The sequence below is a fragment of the Clarias gariepinus genome, chromosome 26 (genome assembly GCF_024256425.1).
Source record: "Clarias gariepinus isolate MV-2021 ecotype Netherlands chromosome 26, CGAR_prim_01v2, whole genome shotgun sequence".
In the NCBI taxonomy this organism is placed as follows: Eukaryota; Metazoa; Chordata; class Actinopteri; order Siluriformes; family Clariidae; genus Clarias; species Clarias gariepinus.
Window position 1 is genome coordinate 7,651,501 of NC_071125.1, and position 20,723 is coordinate 7,672,223.

Sequence of the window (20,723 nt, forward strand, 5' to 3'; positions counted from 1 at the left end):
AAAGGTTAAAAAAAACAGCTGGCATTTATTCCCCATAAGTAACCGAGTAATGCATTGTGGGAACTCACAGAGAGCTGTCCGGATAAGTACTGCGGTGCGTCTCGCAGCATGCTGGGGCTCATGGGAGATGTAATGGATATGGATGGCCGGTCCATCTTCTGTGACTCAAATGAGCTGGAACCTTCAGGTGGAATTCAATAAAGGGAAAGAAACAAGGGAAAAGAGGACCGAGCAAAACTGTTTAAGAACGTTTAAAAAAGAGCTGTGATATTTACATAGAAGATCACGAAAAAATTAAAAAATGCATTTCTTGCATCCGGCCACACGGTGGCTACTCACTCGACTCCAGTTGTGTGTGTGTGCTGTCTGGTATCCTGGGAATGTCTCTGCATTAAGAGAGAGAGAGAGAGAGAGAGAGAGAGCGTGAGAGAGAGAGAGAAACTGAGAGAGTGAGAGAGTGAGACCTTTTAATGAGCTTTCAATGGCCCTAAGCATCACATTAGTCTCTATTAGAGTCTGGACTAATACTCTGCTTTGAAATCAGTTTCGTTTGTTCTCAAATATCATGTGCACTCAACGTTCGGAAAGAAGGAGCTGATCCTACATCAGCACTTTTTTGTTGTTGCTCTTGTCTTTTTATTTCTAAGCTTTTAATAGCGCAAAGCAGGGTGAAAGCTTCCAAACTTGTGCAGCTCTCAGAAACTATATTCATAAGCAGGTCTTTAGGAGAAATATTCTCTGACATAAGGCGACACGGCAACAGAATGATAAAAATAGCTTTTCCGAGGGAAAAAATATCCGCAAAACCATTTATAGAAATTGCTTAGTGAACAACTAATTAAAGGTGTAAAAAGAGAGTGGACTTTACAATAAGGCTTCCTAAAATAAACGGCTATAATGAGCAATAAAAGGTTAATGACCGTACATGGCCGTTAATCCAAGATATTAAGGTTCCCGCAACAGCAATATTTACATCATAGATTTAGGTTTCCCGTGAGAAAATTTTGAGTTGTCATACATCCAATATCAATAAACAAGCTAATTACTTTTTTCCTGTTCACTTGATACAACACTAATTTGATTGGTCAAGCGGGGTTCTGAGTGTGCTTATGCAGAGTAGAACAGTAGAAAAAGACTGTGTGTATCGCTCTGTTCATCTGTGTTCGCCATTCAAAATTTCTTCATGCGAAACAGCGATATCATTAGAAATCTAACATTTGACTTGAAATATGAAAGCTCGTCAGATGAACATGAAAACAAAGACAGTTTGAACAGAAGCAGCTTTTACAAGAATGTACAAATCAGTGGGATCTGGAGGAGCAAACATCAACAGGACATTTGGCCAAATTGAGTATGAAATGTTGTTCGGTATTTATTTCTTGTTGACAGAATTGTTGTTCAAGGGATGTTCAAGTCAAACCGGGAATTTTGATCGTGCACAATAAGAAAGCACAGTTATGAGAGAAAAAACTACCTTTGTTTTTCTGTATAATCCCCTGACACACTTGGATAAGTGCATTAGTGAAGCAGGTGATTGGGTGCAAGTGGGGTTGGTAAACGATTGTGTGTACAGTTCCCACAGACATATGCGTCTCTTCCGCAAGTTGGTGATACAGTATGTTATACATACACGTTGATTTTCAAGAAGCAGGCGTTCTACTTGCTGAATGTTCAGGGGAACGACTGCAGCTTGCACCATTTAAATGTTTTAAGAGTCTGATCATTGTGTTGTTGTTATTGGTAGTCTTTCGGCTGCTCCTGACAAGGGGTCGCCACATGGACCATTCGATTTCCACAAAAACTCAGCACAGGTTTTACACCGGATGCCCTTACGGACGCAACCCCTTTAATTTTATCCACGCTTGGGACCGGCACCGCACAGCCTGGGGTTTGGGCATTGGGTGGGAATCGAACCCGGGTATTCCACATGGCAGGCGAGAGAAATGTCTGTAAATGTCAGTCGAATTTATTCCTTCATTCACAACACATTTCATCCCTGTTTGACTTGAACACCACTTGTCTAAAAACAGTATCACGCTTGCTACAGTGACACATACCGTAGCTCTGCCGACTACTCCTGTAATGCTGCTCCAATAAAAAACACTTTAAATATTTAAATCTTAATATAAAATGTTAAACCTAAGATAAAAGTAATTCAAGTAACTCTTGATGAGCAACTCTCACGTCACACCATCATTAATGAAACTATGCACTGCATTACACTGACATTTATGATAAATCGTACAAGATAAGGTAAAGATACAGCTGAACAGATTGTGGCTGGTTTTTACCCGATGGGTCGGGACACCACCAGTTCCACCTGAGGCTCTGGCTTGGATTCTAAAATGATATTGTAAACTTCTTTAAATGTGGCTCCTTGTAAGTTTCTCCCATTCCACTCCAGGACCTGATCGCCTGCAGAACACAAAGAACACACAGAATGTTTGTTCACAACTGTTAACATTGAAATCAATATAATGAATACATTATATCCATTATTTCACCCTTACTGTCTCTAGTGTTTCATTCCAAGCACAGCCAATTTTTATTTTCTTATTTATTTTTTATTTTTTTAATGTAAGTTTTATATTGCTGGTTGAACAGAAATCTGAAAGTCACCTGGTCTGAGATGTCCTACAGTGTCTGCTAAGCTTCCTTTCCTTACTTTAGTGATGAACGCACAGAGTCGACCAGACTCTGTCATTTTTCCGCCAACCACCTGTCCAAAACAGACACACACACACACAAACACACCCACACACTTAAAACTTTGTTGTCAAAAAATATGCAGTACTTAAAAAATTCTAATAAAATTTTGTTTTTATATTGTATACTGAAGCATTAAAAAGCAACTGAATGCAGTATTTTTCTTATATACAGTATATATATATATATGAAATTCTAATTAGTATATATATATATATATATACTAATTAGAATTTCAATGTTTCTAGATTGCCAAAGAAACTGTACACTATTAAAACAAGTTCTTCTATTTAAGTATGTAAAAAATAATAAATCCCAGTAAATGGCTATGACAGACATGAAGAAACTAACCCGGCACGAGGCGGGCTAAACCCTGGACGGGGTGCCAACCTATCACAGAGCACCAAACACACTATGGGCAATTTGGGAACGTAAATTAGCCCAAACTGCATGTCTTTGGATTGTGGGAGGAAACCCACCAAGCGCAGGGAGAACATGCAAACTCTATGCACACAGACACCGAGGTGGGAATCGAACTCAGAGGCTGGAGGTGCAAGGCGACTGTGCTGACCCCTAAGCCACAGTGCTTCCTGTTTAAAGGAATTACTGTAAATGAATTAGAGAAAAAAAATGTCTATGTTGTTAAAGCACAAAAATGAAAAAATATAGCTTAAAAAAAAAATTTTTTTTAAATAACCCGGAATAAAATCAGAATGTAATAATTGAACCTATACCTAAAACAAGCAATAAATAGCAATCAATACAGTACGATATTTTTTCTTCAAACATTTAATTGCGAAGTCAAAGCAGGACTGGGCGTTCCCTAAATTCCCCTTAAATTTTTTGAGCAGCATATCTAAAAAATTGCAAATCAACAATCTGTGACATACTGTATGGTAACCATACGGTAGATAAACTTCATTTAGTTAAAGATGCAGAAACGTTGTGCCTGGTCCTACTTTCTTACTCGTCTCTTCACACAAATGAAACATGTTCTTAAAAGAGATTACGGCGTCTAGCGGATGAAAATAGCTTTACGTAACGTCTAGCTCTAAGCCGTCAGGGTTTAATCATGTTATGTATTTCTGGTACGTGTTACGGGAGGAAACATGAACTCCATCCTGGAAGTTCAATCTCTGGTCTCACATCACAGTCACGTTAAAGTCTAAAGACTGTTAAAGTCTAAAGTTAGCTTTAATTCAAATTGACTGACCACCTATACAGTATAACTAGATAAATTAACACCATTAGTTGGATTTAAAAACGACCAGGACAAGTCTCATGTTGTGTATAAAGGTTTACATGGACTCACTTTTAGCCCCAGGAGAGCTCCGGAGTCGCGAGGAACGCTTCCATCCTTGAGCCGTTTGTTGAGGAAAATGCGGCCGATGAGACGGTCTCCATCTTTGGACGGTTGCCATGTGACAGGGTGCTACGAGGTCAAAGCCAGAGTTAAAAAACAAAAAACAAACAAAAAAAAAAGGTTTAAACTTGGGATTCTGAGAGCAGTTTTTTTTTAAGACAGCTAGAGAGGAAGGTAGGGGTGGAGAAGGAGCTTTTAGCATCCAGGTGATCACATAAACGCTGTTCCTTTATTCTCGTCAAAAAAAGATCTTCAGCCAGAAAGGCATATTACAGCAAAGTATATAATTTAAAGACAGAACTTACAACTAAACAGGTTCAGAATTTGTGTGATCATGTGATTAGCATGCAAACCACCTAAAGAGCACCAAGCACAAATCCAAACACAATTAATACAGCGAACAAAAAGCCAGAAACGTGAGGAGTCCAAAAACAAAGACACAAAATGGCACAGCGAGTGAAACAAAAAGGACGACCCGTGACCCCCCCTCCAAACCCCAAACATAAAAAATAAATAAATAAACAATAAATAATAATAATAACACGAAATAACACCAATGGTAATCGAAAATCTTGATCCTACGTGACAGTGAAAGGGAAAAAAGAAAAACACATCTGTCCCAAAGAAACCCCTCCAGCGCTATCGTTCAGCCCATAATGGTGTTGTGCACGTGTCCAGATGTTGTGTCTTTACTGCAGCCGGTTGCCGGGTTTTCGGGGTGTACCGTGGCTGTGGGTGTAGGAAGTGCGCAAAACGGAGGAACAGGAAAGGTCACCATGTGGCACCAACACACAGGAAATGACAGAAGGTTGGGAGGGCATGCACCTAGAGAGACAAGGTGTTAGCGATGCTCCCGCAACAGTTTGCGCTCGGTTACGCGAGACTACGGCACGATCAGCCAACCAGCTGCAGCTACAAAGCCACAAAACACAAAGCAAGCAAAAGATTCGCGCCACCACCACCACCACACCCGTCACCGCCCCACACACCCAACCTCAGCCCCACCCCAACCCCACCCCCAAAAACAAGGTATGACAAAAAAAAATGAATAAATCAAATTAAATTCAATCAAATCAAATAAATAAACAGAACAAAGATTTTCGGAAGATGAAAAATAGGGGTAATTAAGAAGTTTAACATTTACACTTATAAATAAAGCAAATCACCATCACATACGGAGGACATATGAAATCAAACCACTAATAAATAAAACAAACGAAACAAATAAAAATAAAAAAAAAGGCAGATGAGAAGGCAAAGATAAAGAACTAAAAGAATGAATTCGAGATTCGAGAGAGAGAGTGCAGGCTGGAGAACAGGTGCCGGTACCTTCTCGCTATGGCTATGCTCCTCGTTTAGCGTTGTGCTACTGCATGTGTCAACGCCCGAGTCTTTAACCTGCGGCTCGCCCCACTCGGCATCCTCTTCCAACGAGTGGCCCCAAAAGCGCACCATTTTCTTTTGGCCCTCTGATAAGATGTGTCCCTGCTCAATAGTTTCTCTTTTTCCCCTTTGACTGTCCCCTATAGGCGAGGGATAAAGAAATGCGGAAAGAAAAAAAGGAAAGAAAAAAAGACATGCAGAGGTGAACATAAATCAACCGAAATTATGATATGGCGAGAGAGAGAGAGCGAGAGAGCGAGAGACAGAGAAAGAGAGAGAGAGAGAGAGAGAGAGAGAGAGAGAGTCTGGGCTCCGCTTGGCTCACCAGTGACATAGAGGCGGTATCGCTGCTATGCCACGTTGCCTGATCCCACCAGTGGCCATCTATATCTCCTGTGAGTGCCCACACACACGCGCACACACACACACACACACACACACACACACACACACACACACACACCCCAGCGGGCAGCAGCAGAGAGCACAGTGCATAAAGTGAGAGGAAAGAGAAACATCAAAGACATGATACATACTGTACATTCAGTCACACACACACACACACACACACACACACACAGTACAAAGATGCTTTTAACCCTCCATGCATAGGCCTCACCCATAATTAAAGGAATACTCTGACGTTTTTTAATGTAAACTCTGAACACCACGTATCATTCTGCTAACATTTCACTCCTCAGACAAATTCTAAATCCATCAGCTACAGCAGGACACCGAACACCTGAATCCTACAGTGTGATGCCCAGGTCCGTGTTTTTTGCAGTAATTGGAAAACTAATACTGCAGGAAATGTTAGGTGGTAACGTACAAGGAGCTGGCTAGCTAGTTAAAGGGAGCTAACTCGTCACACTAGCGATATTTCAGAATCCTCATCCATGCAAAAATGCAGTCCAAAGTTCATCTGACGCTTCTGATGCTTCTGCACTCTGACTGAGATAAATCGAGTTGGTGTCTTTCAAAAGTTATGATGTATTTTGTACTCCCCTCCCCCCAAACAGCTAGTTCCTGTTAGCAATATGGCTAGTTCCGGAATAAATTTAAAGTTAAATGTGTACTAACTACACCACAACCTTGAAAGACACAACTTAGTTTGGCTCTGCGGGACTGCAAAAGCTGACTAGATATCTCCTCTCAAACACATTAACCTGCTTACTAAAGACAAACATGACAACCTGGAACTTATAAATTAAATACTAACATATCAGAAACAAAACTCTTGTACCATATTCCAACACTTTCAGAAGGTTAAGAGCTGTAAGAGCAGTCGCAGTGGTGTTTTAAACATTTAAAGCTCTGGGTTACTGGTCAGGGGTTCAAGTCTCAGTACTAAACAGCCAAGGCACCACTGTTGAGCACTTAAGCAAGGCTCTTGCTCCTATCTGCTCCAAGGGCGATGTAATCTGGCTGACCCTGTGCTCTGACCCAAGCTTTCTAACTGGGGTATGTAAATTTTTTTTTTTAAACATTTACTGTTCTGTAAGGTACATGTGGCAAATAATCGAATCTGAATCTGAAGACCTGGAAGGATAGTGCTGAACCATCAACTTAGTGAAAGAAATGGGGTCAGAACAAAAGAACATGAGGAGTTTGCATGTTCTCGCTGTGCTTGGTGGGTTTCCATCAGGTTCTCCGGTTTCCACCCACAGTCCAAAGACATGACCATTAGGCTAACTGGGGTTCCCAATTTGCTTATAGTGTGTGAATGAGCATATGTGTGTGTGTGTGTGTGTGTGTGTGTGTGTGTGTGTGTGTGTGTGTGTGTGTGTGTGTGCACTGCAATGGATTGGCACCCCACCCGAGGGTGTACCCTGGAGAGTACAGCAAAAATTCTCCTTGTAGTAATCTCACACACCTTAAAATTTCAATGAACGAAGATTTCATTGAACAAGGCTATACTATTCCTTTAATTCAACTTAGAGATGAAATAGCCTACCTATGCTTTCAGTTTTTAGTCAGAGGAACAATAGTACAGGTGGGACTGGGTCTTTATTAAATCATTCATTCATCTTTAGTATCTATTTTATTCAGGAGCTAATCCCAGGAGAACATTTGCCCTAAAGTGACCCCACTTGAATGCAAGATTTTTTAAATTCATGCTTAATAACTGTCTGTTTTTTGCAGATCTGGTCTTTTGGGATAAAGCCTCATTGTGAACTCCAGTCAAGAAACTTGGACTCTGACCCAGCTGTTAAGTAGCTGCCTTTAAAATACACTCTGTAATGGAACTCATTGAAGTATGCGAGTTCCTGCACTTGCAAGATGTGGAAATCACAATCACAAGATCTAATATATATACAGTAGTATCTGTAGTGCTCATATACTGTCATATACTGTAGTAAATACCATAGCAAGTTAAGAGCAGGGAAGTAAAGAAACATTGGACCCCATGTGCCACAGCAGGAGAAAACATTCAAGTCAACTGTTTGTTTTTGTCACTTTTAGTTTTTTAACTTTTCGCTCTATCTGTCGCCTTGTTGTCTGCTTGTCCTCCACTCGCTCTTGTCTAGGTCCTTCTTCTCTCCGAATGTTCCTGCTCTACTTCTTTCTCTTTTCCTGCACTCTCTCTCTTTCTCTCTCTCTCGCCCTCTCAGTGGGAGGCTGAAGTGCTGAATCAAGTCGGAGGTTTCCGTCTCCAGGCTCTCCATCACCCTGACAACTCAATAAAAAGCCAGTGTAAACTATTAATTGGATCATTAATTATTGACGCTGTTTTTACTACGAGCGGCAGGGCGCTGGACGCGAGGCGACGACACGTAGAGCGCATTTATATACCGAATACAGATACGAGTGCAGATAACAAGACTTCCTGAAAGCTAGACTGAAGATAACTTTCCCTTAACAATGGAAACAGGAGGTACAGCATCTTGTAGGAGAGAGTGAAATATTAAAGAAGACAGAAAAATTTCACCTCATGATTTTTAAATACATACCGTAAGATTAGTTTAAAATTGACTCCACAAGAGCTCTGAAGGTGTGCTGTGGTGTCAGGCACCGGGACATTATCGACAAGACCTTTGGGTGCTGTGGGTTGCAGGATGGGGCTTCCGTAGATTGGTCTTGTTTGTCTGGCACATTCCGTGGATACCCAATCGGATTGCGATCTGAGAGATTTGGCAGTCGGACCAGCACCCTTAAACCCTGTATGCTAAGCCACATATGCAGCAAGCTGTGGTACACTGTGTGTACACTGAGCTACCCTTGGGGCCAGGGGTAGCTCAGTGGTTAAGGCTACGGTTCGGAAGATCCCAGGTTCAAACCCCACAACCACCAAGTTGCCACTGTTGGGCCCTTGGGCAAGGCCCTTAACCCTAAACTGCTCAGATGTGTAATGAGATAAAAATGTAAGTCGCTCTGGATAAGAGTGTCTGCCAAACGCCTGTCACACGCCTAAATGTGTTCTGATACCTTTCAATAGTGACCAACAGTAACTTTTTTCATCAATTTGTGCTGCATTGCTTTTTATGTGGGATCAGATCTAAGCCTAGCCCCTTGATCTCACGGTTACTGCCTGCCTTTCACAAGATAATGTGGGGAGAGTTGCATCAAAAAGGGCATCTGATTTCAAATATGCAGACTGAATGCCAAAAAAGGAACAACGGTTTAATTTTGAAGTCTGACTGGTCAGAAGGTGTGCATTATTTTGTATATTAACACGCTCATTAACACACTCATTCCTCTACTTTAGGGTTAATATAGTAACATGCCACATAATAAAAATTACTTAAAGATTATTTTTAACGTTTATGGAAGAAGTGTTGAGTGTCTGCGCTTGGTAACAGTCTCATTCCTCATAACGTTTCCCAGAAATGACATGAATAATTTTTTTTAGTGCAGGAACTAACCTGTCTCAACGACATTTCATAACATCATATCGAACCATAAAACTTTAGATTTTAGATTTTCAATGTTGTGTGATGCCACCCTGAAGCGTATTATTTTCATACAACAGCACAATCCACGGTGTATTATTCCTTACATAACTACTTGGCTATTTTGGGTGTATTCACCAGTAAAGAGTGTGACGTCCCACTTTCCCACTTTAGCTGTGTCTGCATACAAACAACTATTCTGCCTCTGTGCTGCAGCTAAGACAAAGAATCCAATGCTACATTTTTCCTGTTTCAGCTATCGGAATTCGCAACAATTATTTATTAAATATTATTATATTTGTATAAGCTTTTGCTTTTGATGACCTCCAGGGTCCGGTTCGATTCCTGAACAGGCTCGATTCCTGTCTCTGTGTGGATAGAGTTTGCATGTTCTCCCTGTGCTTGGTGGGTTTCTTCCCGCAGGTCAAAGATATGCAGGTTAGGCTAATTGGCGTTCCCAAAATTGGCCGGTTGTGTGAATGGGAGTGTGTGTATGTGTGTGCCCTGCGATGGATTGTCACCCTGTCCAGGACTCTAGGATAGGCTCCGGGTCCCCGCGACCCTGAATACAGGATACAGCGGTATAGAAGATGAGTAAGTGAGTGAGCTTATAGCTCGTAAAAATCAAAATCCAGAATCCGGACCAGGTTGCTTTGATAGTAATCTTTAGCTTATTTGTACTGTTGGGTCGGTTGTTTCTCATTTTCTTTTAGTCATGCCAACAAACATTCAGTATGTGGAACGTCTTACAAATCAATGGATAACTTGTTACCGATTCACAGAAGAGATGCATCTGTCTGTGGGAACTGTACAAACGATCATTCGTGAACACCACTTGGACATCACAGGAGCTTGGCAGGGAGTTAGTGCCACAACCCTCGTACGGTTCTGACCTCTCTTCAAGCAATTTGCACATGCTTGGGCCATTAAAGGAGTTCCCAAAAGGCCAGCGTTTTAGATGTGGGGCAGGCAGTTCAATCATGGCTACGGCGAACAGAGACATCTTTCCCCATGTGAACTAGTGAAATGCTGATATAAGTGAATTAGAATAGCAGAGATTAAAAAAAAGGGAATTTTTACTCTCATAACGTTATTCTGCACAATCAAAAGGCCCGGTTTAACTTGAACGGCCCTCATATGTGCATATGAGTATCATGTAATGCAAACAAATCAATACAAAACTTTTTGGCTTGCAGAGCATTTTATATAGACAGAGATTTTGCACTATAACTTGTGCCCTATTTTTTCTTCTTCTGAATCATCCATTTTTTTTTAAATGCTGGCCCTTTTTATGCAAAATGTGTAGAGGGTCCTACAGGTATCATCTTTTCTTCGTTAATCGTTTAATGGAGATCTACCGTGGCTAATCCCCGTCCTGTCACCTGCTCGTGTTCTTTAAATAAACCTCTCTGGTGCTCTCCGCATTACCTAAAGATAAAACACATCCTGTTTTTTAAGATAGAAATCTGCACTTGAATCCTCTCTTTACGAATTGTCTTAAAAGTATTCACCTTGACACATTTAGCTCTTTGTGTTCTGCATCCTAAATGGTAGCCGAGACTGTCCTAATGAGCCGTGTCTGCGTTCGCAAGTCCACTTCTCTGCTCCTGCAGAGTGTTCTGTTTCATGCGCTGTGATTGATAGGGAGGAGAGAGCTTTTTTTGTTGCGCACCATGACTACAGCCTATTAAACTAGTAAGACTTTATAAGACTTACAATGAAGCTTTCGATTTCCCAGAATCCTTGTGGGTTGCAGCAGGGGTGTTCCTGGGCTCGCTTAAGAGCCCAACAGTGGCAACTTGGTGGTCGTGGGGTTTGAACCTGGGACCTTCTGAACCATAGTCCAATGCCTTAACCATGGAGCTATCGTGACCCAAAACAAATAACAAATTGTTTCAGGTATTTTAAATGGCCTAACCTCAAACTGCTGCAAATATGTTTGCTCATACGCTCTGTTTTTTTTTCTCAAAAACATGACTGCCTTTTATTATCATCACAGTTAAAGAACATTTGAGACAAACTGGTTTTAAACTTCCCATTCTGCCATATTAGGTCACAATGGGGGGGGGGAACTATTTGGCTTGTTTAAGCCTTGGCCAATGTAATAATGGACATGTACACTGCAGACCAATCTCAAATTCAAATTTTATTTGTCACATACAATCTGAATGCCTCAACATGACTACAAAGTAAATTTTGCACAATAGGGCCTCATTTAAATAGAAAAGCTCATTACTAAAGCGCATACTAATTACAACAAACTGTGATTAATCTTTCGTACAGTATTTGTTGGCTGGAGAAGATGGTAAAATTCTCCATCAAAAATCTTGCCTCTTCTTACTACAAAATTGCTCCTTTCATCCCACAAATCTGATAAACACGACAAGACAGGCAGCCTTATCTAGCCTGAAGTTTCCTTTTCTTCCCTAAAAAAGTGTCTGACCTTCAGAGGAAGCTGCAATTCCTCCCAGACCTGGAAATCTCGGGCATCAATAATGTAGGGCTGCCTTGTCCCGTCCGTGCTTGGAACAGTTATATAAGTAGAGATGACTAGACCTCTCTCTCGTTTTGTCTGCCTCACTCCCCCATTCTGCACACTTTCTTCCGGTCTGCTTCATCTGTGTCTCCCTTTTCTTTTGTCGACGCCTTGTGTCATATACTGTACAGGCTAAACTAGTTCAATAGTTGAAACTACTACAGCTAGTACATGTTATTCACTTTTTAAAAAATCATAAGCATGCAATTTATTTACTCTTTACATTTGTTGTACCTTTACTGGACATTTCAACAAGATATCATATAAATTTACATTCACTTTCATTTAAATGCATGCTCAACAGCTTGTACATCACTAACTATTCAAGCCAAGTCTACTTTGAGCCCAATGTTTTTGTCTAAACATTATCCTTTACACCAGATTTCCCGTTATGATGGAAAGAGGTGAGTGGGTAACAAAGATCTTGCACTTTGTTTTTTCATGAGCTAACAGCCATAATCTGTCTATCATGTGGGATAGTAGAATTTATTTCCTTCCACTGAACTCTGTTGTAACTGCGCTAACAATGACCTGCTGTGACAGACAACTGCTGTGTATTTTCTTACAGGAAAAATAAAAAAAACAAGACTTAAAAAGAGCACCAGAGCCACAAAACATCATAAATTCCACGTCCTAGTTAAACAACATGCCGGCAGACATCATGGCAAACAGTGCTTTTCATACTGTAAATGTAAATTAATTTTTAATCTATGAAATAAAAAGAATGTAAGGTTTCGGAAAGAACCTTTTACAAGGAAGGAAAAAACAATGGGAGCCAGCAAACTAGTAAAGAAATGGCATGATAAAGATATAATAAGCCCCCTAACCTCACGTTTATTGTTTGAAAACAACAAGGGCGGGTAAACTGAGTGTTAAGGTGCTAGCCATGGACATTTACATCACTCACCATACACAACACTCTGTCTCCCCAATTCACTGTCATTTTCCCACTGACATTGTTTATCTAGGATTGGCTCCTATTTCAGAGATCTGGTGACCTTTTCACCAGGAAAAAGTTAAATTTACATCCTACTTCATGTCTTAATGTCAGGGTGAGCTCAGTGAACAGAAATGTTTTAAATGCAACCTAAAATAAAAGCTTGGCTCTGCTGGTCAGTCTCAAGCTCAGCTGATCCTTTAGTTCATTTTTTTTTGATGCACTACAGCTTTAGTACTAATAAAGTGTAGCGGTACATCTGATCTACTCTACATAAGATATCTTTGTATTTTATAAAAGACATCTCTCTTCTGAACTACTCTACAGTATATTAGATATCAGCGGTGTGATCTACTCTATATAAAATATCAGTTGTCTGAACTACTCTACTGTATATAAGATATTAGTATTCTGATCTACTCTATATAATATATATGTGGGTTAGCTGCTAGCTGTTTACTGTTGTTTAATTAAACCCACTGAAGGCGTGTCACTCACATCACATGTATCAACATTCAGAACCCCATAGCATGATTTGGGTTCTTCCTTAACACAAAGATCCCATCTCGTCTGCAGTTTTGGGGGACGTCATTTTTTAAAGTAACTAATTATTACAAAATTATTGACTTTAAAAAGTAATCAGCTACATTACAGTCTTATTTTCTGATAAATAAACTAGATGGAGTATTGCAGATTGCAGAAAATAAGAATTCCTTTGTGATTCCACGTGCATGTTGTTTTAGTCAAGACCTTTATAATTATTCTACCATCATCACTCAGCGAAGTTTGGCCCATAATCTGTTAACTACTAATACCCCTAACTCACCTACGTGGTTTCGCGCAGTAGCTGTAAGTACGGTCATCATGATTCACTGTGCGTTTTGATGCTGTGATTAGGTTTTCATCTTTATGTGCGTCAGTCTTCGCATAGTCAAACCGCATAGGTGAGATAGGGGTATAACAGCAGGAATAAAAGGGGGAGCAGGTTATCGGGGGCGGGGCTTGTAGGACGACTCTCACACACACTCACACACTAACGGATTGGGATTGACTGCTGCCAAGCTCACAGATTACATAAATTGTTTAAAGAACAGATTACATTTTCGAAAAAGTAACTAAATAACTGAATACTTAAATAGCGGATCTAACGCGTTAGATCACTCGTTACATAAAAAAAGTAATCCAAATACTTTGTAACGCATTACACCCAACACTGCTCGTCTGTCATTACCGTTACATCTGTCTTGAAGCCGCAACAACAACCATCAAGTTCTACCTCCTTTCCTTTTATATAAAACAGAAGTGCAGAAGTGAATGGCGCTAATGTCAATGCGGCTACTTCAGGAACGACAGAACATCTGACCATACTGTGTCCAAATTGCCAATTACTCAATATTAATTTCTCATATCGAAGCAATATCCCACTTCCAGTCATCTGCTTGTACTGTGAGCGTAAACATTATCGGCAATATTCATATTTTATTTGTTTCAGGGTAGAGTTTTTCTTCCAGATGATTTAGGACTTCAGAAGTGTGTAACAGCGCAAAACTCTAAAAACATTTCCATAAAAAAAGTCAGTGTGACATCTGAGATAAAATAGATATGAGATGTGTAGAAAACCTTATACTCATCATAAAATAACACTAATTGCTCAGGAATCTGCGGGTGAATCCTGGCAAGGGATGGTATAATTAACCTCCAAACTTTAATTACCTTTTGTGTACCTTTTTTAATTAATCCACAGATGTGATGATGCTTCTAAAAGCTGTGAAGACCCCCCTGGCTGCCTCTCTCACTGCCTGACTGGAAATAGTACTGTCACTGGGGTGCTTCATCACAAGAACAATCCATTTTTATTAGCACAATATGGTGATCTCTCATCGGTTCTCTTTCTCTATCTCCTCTTCCCTATCTCTGGCTTTTTCCCTTTTTTTCTATTATGTAACACAGTCCATTAAAACCAGATTGAACTACGAGATCAGAAACAACCAGGGTGCTGCAATTCATGTCATAGCAGGATGGGCAGCCTCACACACACACACACACACATGCACATAGACACACACTTTATCACACTCCAGTGTACCTTCTCACAACCTCTCAAGCACCCAAAGCACTTTCACACTTCCACACTCAAAAGAGCGTCTTGAAGAAAAAAAAAATCATAGCATTCCACTGGGAAAAAAAAAATAGAGTTTCATATGTGGAAACTTTTGGAGCCTTTTTAAGCATTAATAATTAACAAAGTATCTGTCATGTGTATGATTTGTCAGGTAATCATCTTATCCATTATTAAACAATGCAAATAAATAAAGGCTAATTATGGCTAACACATTAAAGTGACCATGTTAGCCTCCTGCATGCTAGCTGTTTCCTGTTAGCATAGATTTATTACGAGTTACAAAAAATTACCTGCTATAATAGGAAAAAAATACACTAGGGTCAAAAATCTGAGGCTATTTACTTTTAATTATTTTTTTTTATTGTTTACCAGTTTTACAAACCAACAAGCTAACAGTAACCAACAACTATTAGGAAATATCTAGCTAGCTTTGTGAACTGCTATTTTTTTATTGACTGTTATGACATGAAGTAACAAATGTAAAATTTACCATAATAATATTGTTTCACAAATGTACTAAAAGGCAACTGGTCATAACTGAATTTATATTATGCTGCTTGTCAAAAATGTTTAATTACCTATCAATTTACAGTATATAGTATATATACAGCCTTAATGCCTTTTCTTTAAACAATTTATTTAAAATGTTAAAGATCTTTATATTTATATTTTAATGCAATAAATATCAGGTGATATCAAAAAGTTTTAAAATCATTTTAATGCAAAGTTACGTGAATCATGTTAATATTTACACGATGATGAAAATATTTAATTAGTTTAAAGACGATTATAACGTCTATATATATATATATATATATATATATATATATAAAAATATTAAAATAATAAAATGTTATATTACTTTAAAAAAAATTATGTAATACTGGTAATAGACTGGTAATAGATCACTTTTTTTGCTGTTTTTGTGTGTGTGTGTGTGTGTGTGTGTGTGTGTGTGTGTGTGTGTGTGTGCGTGTGTGTGTGTGTGTTGTAAATGTCACCTTACCTTTTTCACTGACCGACTCGCTCTCAATCTCTACATCCTCGCAGCTTGTATACTCGGGTGTCGTTGGAAGCTCTTCGTCTGAGCTGCTCAGCGAGGCCCGCCTTACTTTGCCCCCTCGCTTGCTTTTATGAGGTCTGGGTGGTGGTGGACGCACGGATTCTGACTGGTCTGAACTAAGTGAGTCATTGCGCAGCAGGTTGTCCGTCTTGTCCCGTGGGCCAGAATTGGAGGGCCGGTGACCGTAAGATGGAGCGTGGGATTGGACGTGTCCGTAACGCCATGCCCCGGGCCGTTCTTCTGCCTCGGTGCACGCCAGGGAGACGTCGCTGTGGCGCCGCTCGTGGCGGAAACGAGACATCTCAGCATTCATGCGCATCTGTTCCTCGTATGGCTGTGGCTTCACTGGGTACCGTGCCAGGTTCGGGTCACTCCGGTAACGTGTGTGGCACTCGTCCGGGTGATGGAGATCACGCTCGGATACCAAGCCTGGCTCGTGAGGATGAGGGTGGTGCTGTTCCTCCTCCTGGGAGTGCCATGCACCACGTCGGGTACGATATGAGGCCCGAGCTGACTGGGCGTCCTCATAGGGACGACCATAGTCAGAGGGTGATCGTGGCATGCCACCTTGTCCTGGGGCATAGTGTGATGGACGATCCTCCCTTTGGTAGTTCGGATTTGGCCCCCTAGATGCTGAAGGGCTTCTTTTCCTGGAGAAGTGAAGGAAGTAAAAGGTTAGACATCACAAAGAAGCAAGGCCTCTCTTTTTTGTCTTGGAAGTGCATATCATTTACTGTACATCAGTCTATTTCAATAAAACAGTAATGAGTGTGTTATATTGCCTCACCTAACTAAGCAGTGTTTATAAACTATATGTACTGTGTGTATACAGAATATGGAATCTAATGTCACATATGATGGCACATGTATTCTTTCTTTTACTTAAATGTCACTTTCGAATGTCTCTTTTCTTTCAGATTCAATAAAGGAAATTTCGTTCAGATCCTGTACTGCTTTTTTGCAGAACTCCTGTTGTTTTACTTTATAGCTCTGTACCCACACTCCAGTTTGCTTGACAATTTGATAGAATTTCACAAACAAACGAGGCTCCAGTGAACTGTATTTGCTCGGTGTGGCGTGTTGGAGGCGCTGAAGCATATTTCTGATACATATTCTGATGAAAATAATTTAAACATTTTTTTGCAAGCTTGACTTTTTATTGGGACCGAAATGCTATGAAATTAGATCTGACAGATTGTTTTTGTTGTTGTGTGTGTGTGTGTGTGTGTGTGTGTGTGTGTGTGTGTGTGTGTGTGTGTGTTTGCATGCACCTGTGTATCTGTGCATGTTCCCGAGGCCTGCCTCATGCATTATGGAGTCGATGCAGGACACTAAGCCTTGCTCCATTCACAAATTTAAATCGCTGCCACAGCAAAATTATGTCTGAACCTTGTGTGTGTGTGTGTGTGTGTGTGTGTGAGTGTGTAATGTGTTTTTGTGCACTCTTGCCTTCTGTCAGCCTGCATGATGAGCAGGTTTTCATGTTGACTAAAAAGAACGTGTCAGCAAGAGAGCAGTGCAACTTGTGTGTGTGTGTGTGTGTGTGTGTGTGGAGTGTGAATTGCTTCAGTAAGTGTTCTCAGCCAGCCTGCAGGGCCAGCACACCCTAAGGATATTTAGTTATGAATTTCTCCAGATGACTGTGGCAAACGCAAACATTTTCACTCTTACTTCTTTATCGTTCTGCTTCCACCATTCACCGACCCTCTACGTACATACAAGCATCAATTTCTTCCTAACATCCACATCACGCATTACATACTGTAGCTGAAGTCTGGCTCAATACAGAATATTTTTCAGGCTCAGCTTTAGTTTAATTAACATTTGCTGATATTTGACCATTCAGTTATTTCTAGTAGACGTGAATCATTCATACTATGTCACATAATATACAGTGAAAAGTTACAGTTCAGGAACCTTACAGTACATTAATCAGTTATGAAACTAATAGCAAGCCTTGGCAGGACTGAAGCTTCCCAAGAAGCAAACTGTCACTGTGTGACAAAATAGCTGCAAACAATTTGGTCTGTACATACGCTTTCCACTCAGATTTGGTCCATTGTTAATTCCACCCACCAGCCAGCTCTCCTAATCATGAGAGAGCTGCCAACACAGAGTTTAAAAGGCTGAACACAATATTTAATATGAAACGTGAAGCTAGCCAACCAAAATATTACAAACTGCTGCTCATGATTGCATTCCATAGCATCGTGACACACCCGGCCATAAGTGCGCTTCGCACTCACGGATGCCTAAGAATGGCTAGTAGTAATGGGTCGTTCATGAACGATTCGTTCTTTTTGAACAAGTCTTTACCGTGACTCAGAAGAACGAGGGGTCTCGCAGAGTGATTCTACTGGGGCGGATGCGCAAAGCATCGCAAAACCTCCGTAAGTATTGTACAGGAAACAGAAATGAGTAGTTACCTTGAGTCTTTTCCTTAATAAAATAATTTAAACTTTTCATCACTTATGGCTAGTGCATAAGTGATGCACTAGCTTGATAGATTGATAAGAAGAGAGGGAGAGAGAGAGAGAGAGGAAGAGAGATGGAAGAGAGAGAGAGAGGAAGAGAGATGGCCAGTTTAGCTTCTTAGGCACCCAGCAACAGATGACTTTGACTCACTCATCATATATACAGTATTACTTTATCTTGTATACAGGGTCGCAAGAGTTTGGAGGCTTTCCCAGAAGACTCAGGTTATGAGGCCGGCTGCCAATCTATTGCAGGGCACCCCAACTTACTTACACACTATGGGCAAATCTGCATGTGTTTGGCCTGTGAGAGGAAACCAAAGTACCCGCAGAAAACCCATCAAGCACAGGGAGAACATGCAAACTACATGCACACAGAACCAAGGTGGGAATCGAACTTGGATTCTAGAGGTGCAAGGCGACAGTGCTAATTGCTATGCCACCATGCCGCTGACTGGGATCCTGACGTTTCATAATGGCATAGTGGTTAAAACTTTTGCCTTGCACTTCTAGCCCATTGAGGGTTCGATTGTGTGCATAAAGTTTGCATGTTTCCCCCTGCACTTGGTGGGTTTCCACCAGGTGCTCTGGTTTCTTCCTATAGTCCAAAGAAATGCAGATTAAGGTAATTGCATAGTGTGTGTTCCCTGTGATAGATTGGCACTGGTGTACCCCACCTTTTGCTGGATGTCTCCTGGGATAGGCTCTAGGCCGTGTCACCATGTACACAGGATAAGCAGTGTAAAAAATGAATGAATAAATGAATTTTTTAAATATAAAAAATATTTGGTGGCACTTTACAGGGCTTGCCAGACTTTCTAGATACACAGTACCGTCTGGTTGCTTTGCTATATTAACGTATCTCACTAGTTAACTACCTTACAAATCTTCATTATTTTAGCTACCATATTTTGTTGTCTAGTCAGTGGGATAGCTAATTTATTATTTTACACCCCTGTAGAGTTATAAACTGCACCTTCCCTTCAAACCTTCCAAAGCATTTTTGTTGCATTAGTATATATATTTCACCTGGACAGGAACATAGGGAATCACTAACTTTTATTGAACATAATTAGACCTTGAGGGCCGGGACTGTACCTATCATTATGTTTAATAAAACCATAAATGTACCATATACATTTTTCCCAGAAACAAATACATATTATAAGATATAAAAGAAAATGTGCCCTTGAGTGTTAAAAAAAAAAGGGGAAAAAAATGCTGGAGTGGGTGGAGAAACGGTGCTGCATTAATGCCCACACACTCACAGAGGGAATAAATTGCTCAAACGTGTGCGTGTGCAAAAGTGAAAAGCAATCAAGGTGAAATTAGAAGAGAGCCTAATGGGGAAGAACAGCAACTCCACTGTCGGGAGGAATGACAATTTGAGTAATGATCCACATCCAGTGTGCACTAACACAGCCAGCATTAACGCCTAATCATATTGTAAACCTTTCACCGTATCAAATGTTTTAGGTTGTATATTTATACGTAATAAATTGAGCAGGCAGTGTGTGAGGAGTGTTTAACCAAGCCGGAAAAAAACATACGCAACATAATTAGGAAGATGGCGTAGTTTTACTTTGGTATATATAGTCTTCGGAATAAAGCTACATAACGGAAGAATAGTACCTTAGTAATGTTAGGAACCAAATATGATGGTATGAAACATGCTATTCCATACTGTCTGGCAAAAAAAGGAGGGCTAAATTATTGACCTGAAGAAAACATTAAAAGTACTGGATTTGGATGAATAACTTTCGAACACATTATTAAAACATGGGAGGATAGTGCTGAACCATCAACTTTGCAAAAGACGAAAACCATGATCGGCCACGACTTCCTAGGAGGTAGGGTTCTCCAGTACCAATCCATCACAGGGCACATACACTACGGGCAATTACCATGATCTGCATGTCTTTGGACTGCAGGAGGAAACCAGGGCACCTGGCGGATTCTTAAACTCTTGGGGAAGGTAGGCAAAGATTACATTTACATTACCCGCCAGAAGTGACTTAAATCCAATATTTTCCCCTAATGTGACACAGATCTAATGTTTTACTGCAGTGCTAGTAACAGCTGCTAGAACAGCTAAAGAGATCGTCTGGTTTTCTTCCCTCTTCGGACTGCAACAAATATACTGACTGACTGCTTATCGTTGCACAGAGCAAAATCCTGCGCGTATTTCTGCTAAAATCGCCTCTGTTGTTTGAACTGAAAGAGTCGATACATGCAATTATGAATGTGAA

The 20,723-nt window shown here is 40.4% G+C and overlaps 1 protein-coding gene across 5 annotated transcripts in view; it reads right to left on the bottom strand.

The window, feature by feature from the left end:
- rims2a (regulating synaptic membrane exocytosis 2a) overlaps nt 1-20,723 on the bottom strand; it is a 219,507-nt gene that overhangs the window by 106,681 nt on the left and 92,103 nt on the right. For 4 of the 5 annotated variants that reach the window (XM_053488382.1, XM_053488381.1, XM_053488388.1 and 1 more), the window contains 7 exons: nt 15,944-16,650; nt 5,399-5,592; nt 4,019-4,138; nt 2,620-2,719; nt 2,292-2,415; nt 340-386; nt 69-181 (listed from right to left, as the gene is read on the bottom strand). In XM_053488382.1, the coding sequence (XP_053344357.1) occupies nt 69-181; nt 340-386; nt 2,292-2,415; nt 2,620-2,719; nt 4,019-4,138; nt 5,399-5,592; nt 15,944-16,650 (1,405 nt within the window). Of the gene's footprint in view, nt 1-68; nt 182-339; nt 387-2,291; nt 2,416-2,619; nt 2,720-4,018; nt 4,139-5,398; nt 5,593-5,777; nt 5,846-15,943; nt 16,651-20,723 lie in introns of all 5 variants that reach the window. The other variant, XM_053488390.1, reaches the window with a different exon arrangement.